A 20,425-nucleotide genomic window follows, 5' to 3' on the forward strand; every position below is an offset into this window, starting at 1 on the left:
GTAGGAACCTCAAAATAGCTTCATTTCGCTGTGAGAGAGAGCTTATGATAATTGTGTTGGGTGTTTTGGCACTAGAGAATTCTCAAATCCTTGCTTGTCTTCAAGAATCCCCTCATTAAATCCTTTGCATTCTTCCTCCAGCATGTTGTCTCTCTAAAATAGCTCCAGCCACAAGTTACCTCTCTGTATCCCTGCTAGGCCCCGAGATCAGCTCCATGAGTTGAATTATAGAGCAGAAAAGTCATTAAGTGGGATAAAGATACAAAGAATCGATGAGGCAATGGATACTCCGAAGCTCCCACTTGTCTTCAGTCCAGTGCACATGAGCATCAGGGTGGTGTAAAGTCTGCTTGTTGTTTCCAGGTGAGCTCTCCAGTCAGTCTACAACTCTGCAGTTACTGATGAGGATCAATGACCACCTACCCAGACAACACAGAACTTGTTCTTCCTAAATAAATAGTTGTATGGACAATAATAAATGTAAACAATGCATTCGTTTTGGCTGCAATTCTATAGGAGAGAGATTATAAAGTTGAAGCCCCTTCGTTTAATTTCATAGTTATAAATTGTGCAGCAAATCCTTATGGACATCACAATAAAGCTGATGATGTAAAACCTCTAATTCCCCAAAGAATAACAGGCAGCAGCAACCAGTCTTTGTTGTTGTGGGTGGGAAGCTTTAAAATAGCGCCTGTCCTGAGCCTGTAATTTTAATAGCTATGTGAAAACTGCTGGATAAATGAGACCGACAGGCATTTCTTGTCCTGTTTTATTCACAGAGAGAGGCCCACATCTCTCTCTCTCTCTCTCTCTGTCTCACACACACACTCTCTCGCCTTGATCTGACTTGTTCTCCTTTAATTATGTGACCCACCTGGGCTGAAGTCTTTCCTTATGGAAACTAATGGCCAATTGAAGCTCTGGTTTGGTGTCATTACACAGACATGCCAAGTGCACCTGTCTCAAAGATGGGAAATAAAGGGCGTGAGTGCAAAGAGGATTTTGGCTCTTACCAGAGAGAAATGTATTCATTAGAGAAAATACCCGGTTTTATAGGTGTTATTGCCTTGAACCAGACACGCTCACAAGTGGAGTTATCCACATAAATGGTTGACACAAGACAAGACAAACTTTGTTTTTTTTGTTTTTGTTTTTAACTTGAAAGTATTTATGAAAAACAGTACATGTGCCAGTTGTTCAATAATTCATGCAATCATTCAGTATTTATAATACTTCAGAACAAGCCATACGCAAGACCTCTGTTGATACATCAATGTTAAATCTGCAGACTATGGCAAGCCATGCCTTCCTGAGCATAAGATACAAAGTGACACTTTTATGACAGCATTAAAGGGGTTGGCGGTGGGGTGGGGTGAGGGGGGTGACGGCTTGACCTGAGAAGGGCTAAGATGATCTGTTAACTGGTTTGTAGCCAAGTGTCGGGCTAAAGTGCAATAAGCGTGTGATGTGCTGGCAGTAATCCTACAACAGGAGTCCTGCACTTGGCTTGAAGTGAATGAAATATTTTCTTTTCTCACTAAGTTTAGCTGCTTCCTCCTCACCACATGCCTGTGCGTTCATGTGGAATGAGTCATTCATGCCTGTGGTCCATAAAGCCTCACAGCCCACTCACATCCTCAAACTGCCAGGTCCCTATCCACTCTCTGCATCACCACCAGCAGCTTATATACATATATATTGAACAGTTATCACCCAAATCTGTGTTGCGGCCTTCTAAACCTCAGTTCCTCCACCCTCAGGCTACAGCCACCCTGTAGTAGCCTTTATTTCCTGCTGTCTCCGTCTGTGTTTGTCAGTCAGCTTCTCTTCGGTCTCGCTCTGGGAGGCCAACCTTTCAGCATTTCCAATGATGTGCCTTGGAAATCTGTTTCCAGGGCAACCGGGGTACCAAATACTCTCCCAGCAGCATCTCGCTGGTGCGTCCTCCTTTGTTTACACTCTTGATATCTGTGAGGACGTAGGTTGCTCTAAACACATTTGGGTGGGAACAAAAAAAAAACAACAACACTGCAAATATATAGACAGGAACGGAGTGAGAGTCACACAGTCAGTTTTATGTTATACACCCACAATATGTAATATGATAATGACAGCCCTGAAGAATAGATCTGCTTTGTAATAAATCAGATCCTAAGTAGATGTCGATTTAACTAGAAGCCCACACCACCATTCAGCTTAAACGCCGTGCATCATCTCTAGAAACCACAAGAAATGTTCTAAAACCAGTTGATTCTTACGCGCAGCTGCGCGCTCCCAGAGTCCCCCCATTAAGCCGATCTCGTGAGGTAAATGCTATCATTTAAAAGCGTCGTCATTTAAAGACAATGGAGACAATGTCTGAGTGTCTTTCAAGTGATTACCTTCCTCGTTTATTTGATTTATTGAAAACCAACTCACGTCCGCCACTTTTAAGCCTTGCGCTTGCGCGTAACTCAACCGGGAGCTGTCCAAGTGCTGAAATGAGAAAAAGGCGTTCCTCTCTCATTCCTTGACGTTCCCCCCACCTGAGAAAGATCTCACTTCATGAGTAACAACGCAAGCCAACGGGCTGTTCTTCTCAAAGCCCGCTCTTACATCTCAGCGAGCGCCACCGAAGCAGAGCTTCCAGCTGATGCGTCTTGGAGTTTCACCTTCTCTACGTCTGGCCACTGGACTGATGTCTCTTCACACCTACGCTTCGACAAATCTGTTTTCGGGAGTTTCATGAAACCGCATTGAGGAATGTCTCCTGTATATTCCTGTGACAAAAGAAGACCCAAACGCCCACGACTTAGTCCGGAAAAAAGCGGGGTCCCTATCTGGATTATGTGTTTGACTAATGTAAACATATGGAAGAAATAGAAAAGTGAGCACATGGGGAAACCACCAGGAATGAATCGCTCCCTTATTAAGGTTTTAGCAGCTTTATTCATATATCTGATGGAGACAAACAACTTCAGGTAGGCGAATCTATTTATCAAACACATTTGATTCAATATCCGTGAAACACTTTGTCTCTTCCAAGTAAAGTTTGGAAATTTAGATGTTAGAAGTTTTCGATGTGTTAGTTAGGGAAACAACATGAAAGAAGCGACAGTGAAGAAATTTCTGAACAAAGTTGGTAATTGAATATGATGTGCTTTTATTTTCAAAACTCTTTCTTGATTAAGATTTTAATCATCGATTGTTTTGTCGAGATTATTCTCTAACTAAAATATTATTAATACAAATAATATTCGTATTGGGAAATTTGGTTTGTACTTAAATGGTGACAGAGACGTTTACGCGTGTGATGGTATTTTCCCTTCCCCTCTGGCAACTCAACATTGCGTTAAAACATGGCTACAGCGTGGTGTGGTATCTGTGCGTGAATCTTTATCAACAGAATAATCCTTTCTTAGAGGAGAAGCCCACGACGTCGAAATCCCATCCGATACGTTTGTGCGCATTAACGCATTTTTTCTGGTTTCGCTCTGCGTGCCCACCACTGCGAGGCAGCTGCTAGGGGAAAGATAAGGTTTAACTCCCGATTCTGAGCTCTGACTTGTGTGATCCAGTGATTTTTCTCACCATGTGTGCGTTCCAGAGTTGTGGACGCCAAGGAGCACGATTCCAGATCATCCTCGAACCTGTCTCCATCAGACTTTCTGGACTCACTCATGGGTCGCACGTCTGGGTATGATGCGCGAATAAGACCGAATTTTAAAGGTTTGTTTGTCACGATCTTTATGTTTTAACATAATCTCCACACGACCCACAAATTTCTAGAAACACAGCAAGTTGGGCATCTTTACTTATATGATTCAGTCATCAGTAACATGATTGTTCCGGCTTGAATGAAACCACAAATTAATTCCTCATTATAACATTGCGTGCATGTTTTCATTTCCTGAAAATGTGTCAAGCAGAATCCCCATCAGGATAACATCATTTAAAACGGATGCTTGTAAATATCTCCGTCACAAAGAAACAAATTGGTTCTTGCAGTAGACAAGGATGCCACCATGACAGGCCAAATGATGGATGGTGCCCCCGTGGCAAGGCTGCAGGCTACTGACTTCCTCTGTTGTTGTTACTGCTGTGATGCTGAGGACAGACACAGCATCACAGCACTGGAACAGAGCTGAGTGAGAAGATGCTAGCCCAGCGGCGTTCAGGCCCACTCCAGGCTGGGTCAGGTGGACTGGGACTTGTTGGGTAGCTGAAGCAGTCAGACAGTACAGCACAGGAGCTAATCAGACTCAGAGACACATGGCCCAGATCTTTCCTTCCCATTTGAGGCAAAGGGAAAAAAATGTTTATTGCTGAGATGGACTCAAGATAAGAGGAAGATAGCCTGCTTAATACCAGCTGGCATTTTTTTTTCTTTTTTTTTGTCGAGGGATGATGCATCACTTCTAGCCTTCAAAAAGAAAAAAAGCCTTTATGTTTCCAGTTATTCTTTATTCTGATCATACACACACACACACACACACACACACACACACACACACACACACACACACACACACACACACACACACACACACACACAGTTCTGAATGCACACGCATATATTTTCTGGCAAGAACCCCCCCACCCCCCAACATTTGCATGAGCTCACTTCTTCGTAAATAGATGATTTTGCTTCTGAACCTGCTAGTCACACTTTGAAGAGTGTTGAACTCATTTTCTGAAGGTTGCCCTAGATTTCCTTTGTGTGAGTTTTGTCGTCAGCAGCAGGTACTGCCATATTTTTCTGCTTCCACTGTTAAATGTAGCAAGCTAACGACAAACTGAGGCAAATATTAATACCAAGCTCCATGCAATATTGATGAAGAAAACACAGGGGAAGGGCACTAGGAAGGGCTTACAGCTCCACTTATCAGAGAGAAAAAGAGAGAGAGAGAGCGAAAAAAGATTTGCTTTGACTTTAAATGGCACATAACCTGCCAAGCCTCGCAAAGAGATTTCAGCTCAGCCTCTTCTATACAGAAAAAGATGACACTATTCATCAAAGCATGCTGGGCACTTCTTACTCACAGTGTTGGAGAGAAACTGCTCAGATTTGATACAAAGAAGAAAAGATTGTTGTAGAACTGCAACCAGAGAGTGTTTTCACTTAAAAAAAATACTCTAGATGACTTTCCCAGTTGATTAGAAATTAATTGTTTAGTAAAAAGAAAGGGAATGTCAGTGACGATCCCAGCTTCATCATCCAAATCAAAATTCGTCACATAAAATAATCACATTTCTGAAGCCAAAACCAGTTATTTTGCGATTTGTTTATACTGAAACAACTCTTAGTTAATAGAGTACTTAACATTACATTTTGTGGGGATTTCTAATTGATTATTCAGCCAAAAGTACTTTTGTGTTTGTGTGCATGCTCCTATCTGCATGTGCATGTCTCCTCTTGTGTTGTGTAAACACAAGAAAAATGTGTTTACAGCACGACAACCTTGAAAGATTGCCTACATTACCCTACAAGACATCACTGCATCATTATAACATTAAGCTGACACAGTGGTGCCTTTACTAATTAATAGATTTTTCCTGCCCTGAAGCTCCCTCAAAAACAAAAGTTCAAAACACCGCTTGTTCTGTGAATGCATATTTTACGTTTTCCTGTCAAAATATCTTCCCCACCTGAAACCCAGTCATCCTTTATAATACGTATGGTTTAAGGCTTTTTCCTGTCATGTCATTGTCATTCCATTTCACAGGTCCCCCTGTAAACGTTACATGCAATATTTTTATCAACAGTTTCGGCTCTGTCACAGAGACAACTATGGTGAGTTCCTCTGGTATTTGGTTGATTTTTGTCCTGTACAATGTGTCAATATGTTATCTATTCCTCAACCTGCAGGTCCACCAGTTAATGTTACCTGCAACATATTTATCAACAGCTTTGGTTCTATAGCAGAAACTACAATGGTGAGTTGAGCGTTGTATTTGGACATGTTTTAAAGCGCTGACCTCTCCTATGGAGATACGACTGAATCATCCTGTTTTTACTTAGCCTTGCTGACCTTTTTTAAAACATCCTTCCATGCCATGTCTTCCTATTCATTAAATAAGATTTAGCTCTTTGCCATCAAAAAGTTTATTGGCGGGCTATCCAGTCAAATATTGGTTTCTGCTCCCATGAGTCTGGTTTTACTATTTCATACAACAAATCCTGACAAGTCACTTAAGCAGAGCCAATAATTGACAGTGGGGGGCTGGGGCTTTCAAACAAACTGATGTGCAATGCATGAGGTGTGAAGGCATCCAGCCCCTGAAGGGTAAAAATATAAAACCTGCAGGGTTGCACTGAAACTAATCAGGATCAAATTGTAATGAGTGATAATAACTACTTAGATCATAAATGGAAAATGATAATTTTGCGCAGGAGGTGTAAGATTGCCAGGGAATTACACAGTATTAAGAAGGGCATGCAGATATTTGGAACCGCCAATACGCTGATAAAATGTCAAGCAACATAAGGGCTTCTCATCATCATGACATATCAATTACATTGAGCTTTGTGACACTCAGTCTACTGCTAACTGTGCTGTCAGATGCCTCCTCTTCAGGCTCTGCATCTGATAAACACCTCATTTAGCTTCTCTTGCATAATTTTGAATAAGAAAGGTTATGGTGAGGTCAGTGGCTTGTGAATGCAGCTTGCAACAATACGTAGTCATGAAAGTTGCCATGAGAACAAATGTATGATAATTAAGATTAATTTTGATGGTATTGCTGAATGATATAATTTTTCCAAAATGTGCATTGGAACAAATGTGTCACTCATTTTCCTTTTATTATGTTTCATGGATTATTACTGATGTTACAGGATTGCTTTCGATCCTTCTGAATTGCAATAAAAGTTTAAAAAATGATCATCAAAACACACTGAAAGCACCAAAAACATTCATTACTTTCTGGTCTAAAGATGCATTTCATTTATGATTTGTGTATTAGAAAAGTAAATACAAAATTTCCTGTATTTACCTTGTCAAAAAGAAGGTTATCTAGTATTAAAAACTGATACCAGTGATTGACATTCCTCCATCAGCATGCATTCTCATAACCCGAATCGCTGCGCTGCAAAATATGCAAAGCCGCCTGTCGTCTCCGCAGGATTACAGAGTGAACATCTTCCTGCGGCAGAAGTGGAATGACCCTCGGCTGGCGTACAGTAAATACCCAGATTCCTCCCTTGACCTGGACCCATCTATGCTGGACTCCATATGGAAGCCTGACCTCTTCTTCGCCAACGAGAAAGGAGCCAACTTCCATGACGTCACCACAGACAACAAGCTGCTGAGGATCTTCAAGGATGGGACTGTCCTCTACAGCATCAGGTGTAGTACTTCACAAGTTCTGACAATTTTAAAAGACTGAAGAACTGCACTAGAGCATCATTATTTGAAAATGTTTTAATAATTATTATTTTTGTGATATTGGCACAAAATAGTTTCTGGACATTTTTTCACCACCAATGTTCTCTAAAGGGATAAAACGAGAAAAATAACTGGTAGATTAGGAAGCGGCAATAATAACTTGCCTTTTACACAGTTTGATATTAGTGTAGCTGAAGCAGAAATCTCTGCTGAATGCACAGATTACCGCAGGACATGTTCACTTACTGCCTTTCTTACACTTTCTCTTAAACATCAAAGACTGTCAATCTGCAGCATGCAATTTGAAACAGATTTTTATCTCACTGTGATCATTTCTTTGAAACTGTATAATTTTCTGAACCGCAGCACATTCCCATGTGCAATATGACTGCAAGAGGACAAGTAAATCTCAGGGGCGCTGGTGAGAATCTAAAGTAAAGCCCAAACTTAGAGCTGAGAAGGAAGGGGGTATTTTTCTCCATGCTGGTCTTCTATTAAATATGAAAAGATGTTTGAAACCTTAGGATGCATACCACCACAAGTACAGGCCAAAAAGAAAAAAAACTTGTAAAATGTGTTGTATTTTATTACAATACAAAAGCCACATGCAACATCCAATTTTCTCTGCAGCGATGCGATATAAAGCAGATCAATTCTGAGTCCATTTAGAAAGCGGCTCAACTCTGAGTGGTGCTCAGGTGTTAAGGTATCGCGGGCCAAGAAGAAAAATGAAAGGTGGTTAGCTGCAGTCTCCATTCATGAGAGAAATGACAGAGTGAGCAGACTGTGGACCACAATGCATCACAGAAACAATAAGTTGCAGTAATGAAAGTGTAATAGGAACCTGCTGAAGGGTATCCTACATGATATGTTGGAGGTTATGACACAGGAGAAAGAGCAGCCAATACCTGATACAACTAAAAACAAGTACCAACTGTAATCTAATTTTTCAAGATTTTTTTCAATACGCATGTCGAGCTGCTAGTTTGAGTGTTAATAAGCCTTCTTTTGACATCAAATAACACTGTTGTTTGTTGCATTTTACATTGTGACCTTGTGTCATATTACAGGTTGACTCTCATTCTATCGTGCCCGATGGATCTGAAGAACTTTCCAATGGACGTCCAAACTTGTACGATGCAACTGGAAAGTTGTAAGTGCTGATCTTTTTATATTCCAGATTTTTGCTACACTTTCTAAAATGAGAATCTACTTACTAAATTCACCCGTTCTTCTCTGGCTCTAGTTGGATACACCATGAATGACTTGGTGTTTGAGTGGCTGGAGAACGGTGCAGTACAGGTGTCGGAGGGACTCACCCTGCCTCAGTTTATCATGAGGGATGAGAAGGAGTTGGGCTACTGTACCAAACACTACAACACCGGTCAGCATTTATGTCTATGTTTCAAACAGCTGACATTTCTCCCAGGTTGATGGCTGAATTGCATTTTTAAATATGTTTTCTTGTTGATGAACAGGGAAGTTTACCTGTATTGAAGTTAAATTCCACCTGGAGCGCCAAATGGGCTACTACCTGATCCAGATGTACATTCCTTCTCTCCTCATTGTCATCCTCTCATGGGTGTCTTTTTGGATTAATATGGATGCTGCTCCAGCCAGAGTGGCGCTGGGAATCACCACTGTGCTTACCATGACCACCCAAAGCTCTGGGTCCAGGGCTTCTCTTCCAAAGGTAAAACCTTTGTTTGTTTTCCTCCAGCAGATAAGCACAAGCCTTGTATGTGGCAAAAACATATGAAGCTTGAGTCCTAGGTTTTGTTAGATATTTCTCATACGCGTCTCACGTTGAACCATGTTCCCACAGATGTCTTTGCTGTTTATAGTAATTTGTACAACTCACCTGATCTGGTCTGAAAAGACTTGTGATTAGCCAAAGTGTTTCATGTCATATCACAGGGTAAATTTTCTAAAGCAAGAACGGAGAGCACACAGGAAGTAACCTAAAAGATTAATATTTCTTTTAAAAGTGAAAGTTTGTTATGGATATGCAAGTTAAATATATGTCTGCCCGCAAGATTGTCTCCAGGTGCTCCGACTTCTTCCCACAGTCCAAAGACATGCTTGTTAAGTTAATTGGATGTATGTCTCTCTGGGTGAGCCCTGTGATAGGCTCGAGACCCTCCCTCTGACTCTAAGACAGCCTGGACAGGTTTCAGCCGCTCAGCTAGGAGAGCGGAGGATGGACAATGCAGTCAGTATGAAGTCAAATAGCAGTTTAAATATTAAATATCAAATGTTGTTATTTAAGACTGATCGCTGGTACATTGCATTTTTTGTAAGTTTACATCCATTATGTAATTATATTGTTTGAGTGGTTGTCATAAATATTTATCATTTGAATTAATGCAATCAAGGAAAAAATAGATTTTCTAACCATAACTGTAATTGGCATTTGAATAAATTCTGTCTGACACTGCTAGAAAGCATTCATAGTTTATTAAAGAGATAGTAGGTCCCTGCAGTTTTAATGTAGCTGTAGGCACCTAGAATCCCAGCTGTACCTTGAAACAAAAGCAACCAGTGGATCAAACAGATTTTACTATTTCTTCTTTAGGCAGTCAGTGCAATGAGCTGAAAATGGGTGCTGCTCCTTTAGTGTGAGACTCAGGCATCAACATTTCACACAGAGGATGGATTTATAACTCAAAAATAAACACTGAACCAATTGAGAGAACAAACAAAGCAAATCAAAGCGTTCTCCACAGTGGACTGTTTAAACTACAGCTCAGAGCTGTTGTGAAAGCCACTGTAATACATCAGAGGATAAGATACTCTATTTTTGTGTTTTTGTAGAAGCACAGCTGGGCCTGATACAGTTCACAATATTTAACATTTTTGTCATAAACTGTGGTCATTTCAAGGAGTAACAAAAAAAAATTGGATCAAGTGTTAAAGGTACTGCAGAAACAACACGAGTCAGATGATGATCAGTCACACATCAGTCTGCACATGAGCACTAAAAGGCCTCAGCCTCATCAGAGATTCTCATATGAAAGACACGTATGCTGATAAATATTTAAAGGCAAGCCTTTGACAGCCTCAGTGCACGGACAACAATTCAATATGCCTTAAGTGCCCTCTAGAACCAGAGATGTTTCTCCACATGCTAATCAGCTGTCATGAAAGGATGGGGTCACACTGATGAGCAGAAAAAGGTTTCAGCCTCATCTTCACTTTCTCAAAAGAACCAGATCAAAGTCAGGGAACTACAGGTACAAAGTAATGCCACAGTTCTCTTTCTTTTGGCGGTTGAGACATTAATTATTTGCTACTGTTAAAGCCACGCAATCACTGACACTGCTGGCAGCTCTGACACACTTGTTAGCAAACATTATCTGTAATTACAGCTATTTAGAGGTCACAATTAACTGAAGGAGCAAAATAAAAGGAAAAACACAGAAAGTGGCTGTGGAACAACTGATAGATAACAACACATAGGACTCAAGTTTAATATTAATAAAAGAGAAATACAAAAATTAAATAGCGTTCTCAGCTAAAGGCTACATTCATACTTTATTTTAACTGTTAGCCAATGCTGTCAGCTTGAAGAATCTAACAAAAAACATCTGTTTTCTCTCCCAGGTCTCCTATGTGAAAGCCATTGATATCTGGATGGCTGTGTGTCTGCTCTTTGTATTTGCTGCATTGCTCGAATATGCTGGGGTTAATTTTGTCTCCAGGCAACAGAAAGAGTTCCTTCGCCTGAGGCGAAGACAAAGAAGGAATCACAAGGTAGGCTTTTGAAGTCTTCACATGGTTGCTCTTCAAACTTTTAGCCACATTAGCAGCGTGTCTCTGGGAACCCACAAGCCATTGAACTCCTAGTGCCATTCTCAAGATGGGATAAATAGGAAGGGTTGTGTTAGGAAAGGCATCTGATGTAAAACCTTTGCCAAATCAAACATGCTGATTACCATAGCTAAGATGGTTTGGATGTGTACAGAGGAGGGATAGTGGATATATTGGGCAAAGGGTGTTGAATATGGGGCTGTCAGGCAGGAGGAAAAATGATGACTACAGGGAAGGCTGATGGATGTAGTGAAAGGGGACATGCAGAGGGCTGGTGTGAGAGGTGCCAGTGATATGGTGAGATGAAGGCGGATGATCTGCTGTGGCAACCCCTAAAGGAAGAAACCAGAACAAGAACAAGAAGATGAAGAAGAAGTAGTGTGTCTCTGAGGATGAGCATCAATAATACCTCTTTGGTCTGAAACAAAATTTCTCATTAACTATTGGATGGATTGCTTTAAATTTTGTAAAACATTTGTTTGGCTCAGAGCATGAATCACAATAGATCAGGTATGTAAAGTCTCACGCCCTTTTTTTTTTGTTTAAGATGCCAAAAGTCAAAATGTTCACTCATATTTCAAAATTTACCAAGTGAATTACTTTAGAATTTGGTATAAAGCTCATGAGTCCAGAAATATGCAGCCTAACTATAATGTGCTCGAACCAAGGGCAGACTCCAATGCAGGAATCAGACAGAGCTCTGGATAAAAGTCTATAAATCTTGTTTTAATGGGCAGAGCAGGGGTCATACACAGGCAGACTGTCCATGAGAAAGGGGGCGGGCAGTAGGCTCAGTCGGAAAAATAGTCCCAAAATAAAATCAGCCAAACTCCAGGGATTTAACACTCATGGTGATCGGCAGGCAGGAGGCATGAGGTCATATAAAGTCAGTCAATAAAACACTAGTTTTATTTGGACTGCATGACAAAAAGGGAAAAAACTTCAAAAAGAAAGGAGAAATGATTTTTCAGAGTCTATGTAGGTCATCATACTGTTGACTGTGGCCACCGTGATACTGGCCTTTGTGATTTCAGATGTGATGGATGGATTTCTACCAAATTTTGTCCAAAGAGCTGGATGAATTGAGTTTTACATCACAAAAAGCACATATTCTAACTACAAGTATGTGGCAATTACCATCTTTCAGCTGTTGATTTGAATGACAATCTTTTAAATGGAGAAAAAGGAAGTCTCATGTGCAACCCAGGAGGAACTGCTATAGTTCCTGCAGAATAAAAGAATACAACATAATAATAATGGTCTTGTTTTGTTATCCCGGTACCTGCAAAACTGCTGACTTCCTATTAGCTCTAACTCTATTTGCTATCATAGCCATAGAAACTTGTCAGGGGCGCTGAACACATGCACCTTTATTGCTGTTTGTCTGAATTAAGATTCACCCCCCTGTGACCCTGTATTGAATAAGCAGAAGAAAATAAATGGATGGATGGATTAAGATTCATCTCCCGAAGCAATCTCTGTAAATGTTTTTTTCGCACTTTTAAATTAATTTGAAAGTGCAATATCTCATGATTAATGTTCATGTTCGTGTGGGTTTGTTGAAAAACCTTCAGTCATTACAAAGTAAAGCCTAACATCTGAGCTGCAGGCTTTTAAAAAGCTCTAGCAAACTCATCCACATGTGCATGTCACTTTTCAGGATGACGATCTGCGTGAAGGCCGCTTTAATTTTGCCGGCTACAACATGAGCCAATGTCTGCCAACAAAGGATGGCTCAGCTGTTAAGAATGCTGTTCCAGCTCCCAACCCTCAACAATCAGCCTCAAAGGACATAGACACCATGAGGAAAAAGTTTGTGGACAGAGCCAAGAGGATCGACACGATCTCACGGGCTGCTTTTCCTCTGGCTTTCCTCATCTTCAATGTCTTCTACTGGGTTACCTACAAGATCATCCGGCATGAGGACATCCATAAAAAGTAAAGACTTTGCCGTCGGCTGAGAACATATTTTACATTTCTCAGATTGAGAAATGCTTAGAAAGCACAGGGAGATGAGAGGGTAAACTGTGCATTGAGAGGCACCATTGTGGTAATGGTGGTGTTCTTTCAGGGATAACGTACAATATTTATGAATCGTACAGTAATGTTCATGATTTGATAATGTGAACAGTTGTTCAGACACAGATGCTTTATTTGTTCTTGTACTGCTGCAAAATATTTTCTGAAGATTATAGAGAAAAGGTCTTAGCTCAAGACTCACTAACATGCTGGAGAAGATGGACCAAAATGATTTTGAATTGATTCAGCCTTGAGGTCTACAACCAAGAAACAGAGGAACATTCCATGAATCCGTAACTCTAAGCTAGCTCTGTCAAGCCCTCAAGACGTTTTGCAAATTTTCTTATCGAGGTAGCATAGGACTGTTTTATAATGGACTTCTGTCATAGAACTTCCACCCTATTTATACAAAACATAGCTCTCACATAGCATTACATAACTTTTGGGGCCAGGGACCTCTAAAAAATATGTTTCAAGAAGCCCTTAACAATCGTAACACCACATTAGCTGATGTGGTAGAATCGCTGGATGATGTTGAATAACTCAGTTTCTTAATGCTTGTCTGCTACTTAGATGGCTAACAAGCCAAGCTAAACAGCACCCCGTCCTTTTTTTACACAGTTGTCACACTTACATGTTTCAGATCAATTTTATTATTAGACAAAGACAATATGAATAAATACACAATGTATTTTTCAAATGCTGATTTCATTTATTAAGGAAAAATAGTTACTCAAAACTTTGCGATTATAGCCAAAACCTGATGACTGGTTGTTCCAGCCTTGGCAGTAAGAACTACAGTCAAGAGTTTGAGATAATTATTTGAGCCATTCAGATTTTAGACATGCTGGTGTGTTTCAAATCATTGTTCTGCTGCATAACCTGCTGAAAATGATGGCTGGGCATTCTCCTTTAGGATATTCTGGTACAGAATTCATGGTTCCATTAATTACAATGTTCTTTTTATGAAATGCTGTGTTAGTTTTATGTCAATATGTAACACAACAAAAAACCATTCAATGAGTCAATAACTTGGTTTCTCATCCGTTTCTTTATATTGTGGTATGAGTGTCAATGGGATTTATTGATTCTGCAGGTCTCACAGTAATCAGGCCTGAGTGTAGCCAACTAAACTGAACTTCAGTCATTACATCTCTTATATTAGTCCATGTTTTATCCTTTAAATCCCCTCTTGAATTTGCCATTAAATTGGGAAAGGAGACACAACAGTGTCAGAATGAGGCTCTCTGTGTTGTTTTCCAAAAACAGGTAGTTAATCACAGTTAATTCATGATTTAACAAGGGGGACAATTACTTTTTCACACAGGGATAAGTACATTTGGTGAGCTTTTTTTCCCTCAACAAATGAAATAATCATTTAAAAATAAAATTTTGTGTTTTCTCAGGTTATTTTTTTCTAACACTAACATTTATTTGATGATCTGAAATATTCAAGTGTGACAAATATGCAAATAAAGAAATAAATAAGGAGTAAGAAATCAGAAAGGGGACTTTCTCACAGCACTGTAAGTGGTTTCACATAAGATTGATATCATCTATCATAATCATTCCAGAGTTTCTATTGGCCCAAATATAACATGGGGTGCACCCAATTTAGTGCTGCAAATGATTCCAATCCCTTTTAAATGATAGAAAACAATCTATCTGTCTTTAGCTCATAATTTCACCCTTGTGGATCCCCTGGCTTTACTTTGAGAACCACTGTTTCGAACTATACGAGCAGAGCACTAAACTAAGCAGCAGTAAATGTCTCAGGCATGGGTATGAATAAGTCAGATGAAAATCTGGAATCAGGAATTGGGTTCTGCATTTTTACTAAATCTCGAGGCCTTAGATGTCAACAATTTGGTCGGATAAAGTGCTACGCTTCTCTGTTTTCCCCTTTTGGGCGGTCTATCACAGCTGAACGCAGCCTTTGAGCTTTTCTACCAGTGGCCAGACATCCAAAGGTACTTAACAATGTTTCCTTTTTCTCTAAGTGAATTATAAATATTCGGAAATGATGTCACCTTTTTGTTGATGTCTTTAACTTTGTTTTTCATTCTTGTGCAGTTTATTTAGCAAAATATCATATATCTCACATGAAAAAGGTATAATGGCTTATTTTGAGCAAGTGTATAGGTAAGCCCACAAACTGTGAACATGCACTATGTTGCTTAATGTTATCACACGCCCGTATTCACGTGAATTATTTTAAATTCCAGGGTTAATACCCCCAGGTATGTAAGGTATAGTTCTAGAATTTGAGCTATGTTTTTGTAGATTTAGACAAATAAAATATTTATTGTAATGGGAAAAGGTTATGTTTGTTATAAAATAATATCTTTCTGTATACTTCCGCTGTGGACTGTTTCCCTTCACTTGTTTGTTGCTGGCTGATGATATTTGTTTGTAGATGGACTGAAAAGTGAAGGACAGATCTGCATAACAGTAATGGTACAAAGCAGCTAATGACCCTTGCACTCCTTATATACTGTGGTGACAAACTCTTTTCTTGAATGCTATTCATGAAAAAAGGTTATTTATTGGTCTGTACATCAATAAAATTGACTGTGCACCATATTTACTTTATTTCTGCGTCTCCTGTCATTTATAAAGAAGTGACCAGTCCTCTGAATTGACATTTTCATCCATTTGTTGATGAGATTATAGTTTGCATTGCTTTCTTCTACAACAATAAAAGATGGATGCCTTAAAAAAAAACAAAAAAACTAAACAAAAAAACGGCACAAACACGCAAAAATACTTTTTTGTGCTCGGTTGCAGATCTAAGAAAATGAAAACACTGCCACTTCTCTTTGCCAAGCTGAGAAGTCAGGGTGATGACACATGGCATGGATCACTGGGTGGCCTGAGGTGACATAGATATGATCTGACAGTAGGTTTCCATTAATGCATGATAATGGACTTCACACTGTAATACAGAGATTCCATCAGCTGGTGCGTGCCTACTAGCTGAAGGGAAAATACTGGCACGGCTCCAGAGGCATAAAACAGCAATTATATACCTAAATGTATTTATTGTTTACAAACAAATATGTCCGTTAGATGGTTTACACCTGTTGTTACAGCATTTGTGCTCAAACAAATGCAACCACTACCCTAGTCCTATATGTACAGATGGATATACAGTCGTGAAGGTTTTGTGTATCAGGACAAAAAAAATGAAAAAAAACAACTATCTTGTATTTCCCAGGTTTAAGATTATTAAAACACCACCTCAGATAAGCACTGCGATTATTTATTTTAAAAAACTGAGAGAAAATGGAGAAGCACTGGGGTTCAGGAGGTTATAGAACCCTTTTCAGCAGCAACTCGAAGTATTAATTTGGGGAAATTTTGGTTTACTCTTTTTTACAAAATTGCTTCAGTTCATTGAGGTTTGTGGCCACTAAATTATGCACTACGCTCTTAATGTGCTGCCACAGCATTTCAATCATGTTGAGGTCTGGGCTTAGACTGGGCCATTGTGGCACATTGATTCTTTTTCGTTTAGGCATTCTTTTGTTGGTTTGCCGCCATGCTCAGGATTATGCTCCTATTGTATGACGCAGCTTCAGCCAAGCTGTACCTGTCAAACAGATGGCCTCATTTTGACTCTAGAATACTTTGCTACATAGAGGAGTTCATAGTGGACACACTGATCCAGGTGCTGTGGCTGTAAACCAGCCGAAATTAGCACTTTTCCACCACTGTGCTTTACAGCTGGTACGAGGTGTTTCTGCTGATATGCTGTGTTTGGTTATCGCCAAACTTGGCACTGTGCATTATTGTCTGAGATGCAGCTCTTGTGTTTGTTGCAATCTCTCTCAGCATTGTATGATCTGACCTTGCAGTTTGCTGGGATGTCCACTCCTGCGATGATTGGCAACTTTCCACTTTCGCGCAATAGAATAACAGACAGAATAACAGACATGAATTGCCTAGAAAATGTTTCATAAACATCAACTGTTTCTCTAGGTTCATTGCTCGTGTTCCTCCTCATTGGCATTGGTATCTTTCTTCCATGTTAACACACATCTAAATGTTCCAGACCAGCAAACTGCCAAAAAATCTGCTTTTATAGATGTGCTCACACTTACTGATGATGTCTGTGAAGGTTCTCAGTCATCCAGGTCATCGTAGTCAAAGGAGCTTGCAAAGAAAAGCGTCTGGACTTCTTTAAGTTTACTTGAAGACGTTTCACCTCTCATCCGAGAAGCTTCTTCAGTTCTAAGGTCAAATGGTGGAGAGTCCCAGATATAAACCTAGTGGGAGTATCCCCCCACAGAGGGACAAAAGGACCCCCTGATGATCCTCTAATCGCCTGAGCCAAGGTGTGAAACTGGGTGTGGGTCCCAATCAGCCAGAGTTTCGGGTGTGTTCATTGTGAAACCTGGCCCCACCTTATCATGCGAATTCCTGAGGTCAGATGGCCCAGGATGTGAGTGGGCGTTAAGGCGTCTGGGAAGGGATCTCAAAACTGGATTATAGATGGCAGAGAGTTGGTGTCGTAAACCCCCGCCTCTGTTCAAAGATGGTCGCTCACAGTGGACATAGATGGCTTCTTTCACTCCTCTTTCAAACCATCTGTCCTCTCTGTCCAAAATGTGAACATTGGCATCCTCGAAAGAGTGTCCTTTATCCTTAAGATGCAGATGGACTGCTGAGTCTTGTCCTGTGGAGGTGGCTCTTCTGTGTTGTGCCATGCGCTTGTGAAGTGGCTGTTTGGTCTCTCCAATGTAGAGGTCTGGGCATTTCTCGCTGCACTGTACAGCATACACCACATTGTTAAGTCTGTGTTTTGGCGTTTTGTCTTTCGGGTGAACCAGTTTTTGTCTGAGCGTGTTGCTGGGTCTGAAATGCACCGGGATGTCATGCTTGGAGAAAACTCTCCTAAGTTTTTCTGATACACCGGTTACATAGGGGATGACAATGTTGTTGCGTCTGTCCTTCTTATCCTCCCTCGTTGGTGTCTGGTCTTCTTTTCTGTGCCTCTTTGCTGACTTTAAGAACGCCCATTTAGGATAGCCGCACGTTTTGAGTGCTTCCTTTACATGTGTGTGTTCCTTCTTTTTTCCTTCAGGCTTAGAGGGAACATGTTCTGCCCGGTGGTGTAGGGTCCTAATTACTCCAAGTTTGTGTTCCAAAGGGTGATGGGAGTCAAAGAGGAGGTACTGGTCCGTGTGTGTGGGCTTCCGGTAAACTTCGATGTTGAGTTTGCCGTTCTCTTCAATGTGCACAGCGCAGTCCAGGAAAGGCAAACAGTTGTCCTTTGTGTCTTCCCTGGTGAACTTGATGTTTTTATCCACAGCGTTAATGTGCGCAGTGAAGGATTCCACTTCTTGTGTCTTGATTTTGACCCAGGTGTCGTCCACATATCTGTACCAGTGGCTGGGTACTCTTCCTTTGAAAGAGCCAAGAGCCTTCCTTTCCACTTCCTCCATGTAAAGGTTGGCTACAATAGGTGACACGGGGGAGCCCATGGCACAGCCATGTTTTTGTCTGTAAAAGCCTTCGTTGTTACTGATGATCAGTCTGCTACTTACCCTCTTAAATCCAATGGAACAGTAAGCATGTACTTAATTTTTCACACACAGTTTCTGGATTTTGTCTTAAGTTTTATTAAATAAAAAAGACAGTATAATATGACATGTTGTTATTCATCTGATGTTGTGGTTACTGTGGTTATTTAAAAAATATGCTCTGTTATGCAAAACTTTACAACTAAAAATGTGTGCACACTCTTTTTCACAAGACCATACTAATATATTAGGTGTCCAATAATGTTAGTCATTGCCATTCTGTTGATAGCGCTAGCATTCATTCGACCCTGTTTTTTATTTAGTGCAGAATACATGGGCTGTGGTGGGTTTATTGAGAAGGTCACATGAATCATCCAACTGCTTTTTAGTGCTTAAAACATAGGGATTATAAACTAATCAGCGATACTAATCCGCACTTGGAAACACCAGCCATTACACTGCCAGAGCTCTACACCACTGCCCAGTGTTACTGCTGTTTGAATATGCAAGGATGAAACAGCCCTCGTGCGATCAAGTTCAGTAGAACGATTTATGAAAGAAAAATTATTTGCAGCTTATAATTTATAAGAGGAAACAACTTTCATCATCCGCAAGGTTTACTTAGGCTGGTTTGTGAGGTCTGAGAGGCATTACATGAAGGTTGCCATAGTAACTGCACCGGTGTTGATAGGGCCACTTAGAGGAAAGCAGGAAATTAATGAACTTAAGAACACTTGTGCCTGGTTTCACCAATGGTGCCTCTTAAGCCTGGATATAAATACTGCATTAAATCAAAAACACAATTTCTACTATATTCTGGTAAGGCGGAATGAGTTTCTGGGTTTCTTCAGAGGATTATGCTTACATGATGCTCAGATTACACTTAAACTACAAACAGGGACGGTTTTTGTGAAGACTTTGTTGCATATGCGGTGTCCACTATTTTAAATGCGAAACTGGATCAATGGGAGATGTGACAAACTGCTATTGATCGTCTTTTCTCTCCAGTGTGTATGAACTCACACTGCAAACTGTTTCCAAAAAACAAATAACATGACATCAACTATATTCCTTTCAATTGCTTATCTTAGGGAAACACAGTATTGAACAAAAAGCTAACAAAAAGTGGCCAAATGATGTTCACATGATATAAATTCAGTATTATTCCTCTCTTTAGCATCATTTAATGTTTTTATGCAGAAAGAGATATAAGAAAGAGACGAAAAGGAAAATCTACAGCATTGTGACTATGTTTATTTAATCAGTTTTATTACTGTAAACTGGCCATGACAGTCACCCCTGGTGGACCATTCTAAAGCATGAAAAACCCTATAAAGACTGTAATATTAGGCCTAAGGGCTTAACAACAATGGGCCTGCTATGTCAGCAATTTGTATGCAAAAGGTGCAACCTCAACAAATACTGTTAACTGCAACTGGTTTTAGAAATCTCTAATTATCTGTGGTGAGATGTTCCAAAAAGAGACTGTTTCTAGGTTAAATACTTTAAATATGGAAACAATAAATGCAAATGTTGCTTACTCACGAGTATTCTCCCTCTTTGAAATTGAGTATCATCTCACATGGGAGCTCACTGGATACAGAATGATATAGTGTGTGTGTTTGTGTGCACAATGCATTATGTTGTAGATAATCAATGCCCTTCCATACCGTTTGGCTGATCAAGTGAGTTCCAGAATCTACC

General features: G+C 40.2%; 1 protein-coding gene across 4 annotated transcripts; it reads left to right on the top strand.

Moving 5' to 3' along the window:
* The first annotated feature begins 1,507 nt into the window (after positions 1–1,507).
* On the top strand, positions 1,508–15,788 carry glra2 (glycine receptor, alpha 2). Of its 4 annotated transcripts, none has more exons than XM_084907856.1 (9): positions 1,508–2,960; positions 3,587–3,708; positions 5,706–5,773; positions 7,105–7,328; positions 8,438–8,520; positions 8,614–8,751; positions 8,846–9,060; positions 10,971–11,120; positions 12,838–15,788. In XM_084907856.1, the coding sequence occupies exons 1-9, from the start codon at positions 2,875–2,877 to the stop codon at positions 13,117–13,119; spliced, it is 1,368 nt and encodes a 455-aa protein (XP_084763982.1). In that variant the 5' UTR covers positions 1,508–2,874; the 3' UTR covers positions 13,120–15,788. The 4 variants fall into 4 exon arrangements, with proteins under 4 accessions (XP_084763982.1, XP_084763981.1, XP_084763985.1 ...); XM_084907855.1 differs by lacking the exon at positions 5,706–5,773 and adding an exon at positions 5,849–5,916 and having other exon boundaries at positions 1,510–2,960; XM_084907859.1 differs by lacking the exon at positions 1,508–2,960 and adding an exon at positions 5,849–5,916 and having other exon boundaries at positions 3,619–3,708.
* The last annotated feature ends 4,637 nt before the right edge of the window (positions 15,789–20,425 follow it).

This window comes from Perissodus microlepis, chromosome 16, assembly GCF_051167445.1.
Source record: "Perissodus microlepis isolate ML-2025 ecotype Zambia chromosome 16, ASM5116744v1, whole genome shotgun sequence".
NCBI lineage: Eukaryota > Metazoa > Chordata > Actinopteri > Cichliformes > Cichlidae > Perissodus > Perissodus microlepis.

Excerpts from the sequence above, each read along its gene's own strand:
- glra2 (XM_084907856.1), top strand. The coding sequence starts at position 2,875 with ATGGGGAAACCACCAGGAATGAATCGCTCCCTTATTAAGGTTTTAGCA. Across the intron at positions 3,709-5,705 it reads AATAAGACCGAATTTTAAAG|GTCCCCCTGTAAACGTTACA; the intron begins GTTTGTTTGTCA and ends TCCATTTCACAG. Across the intron at positions 7,329-8,437 it reads ACTGTCCTCTACAGCATCAG|GTTGACTCTCATTCTATCGT; the intron begins GTGTAGTACTTC and ends GTCATATTACAG.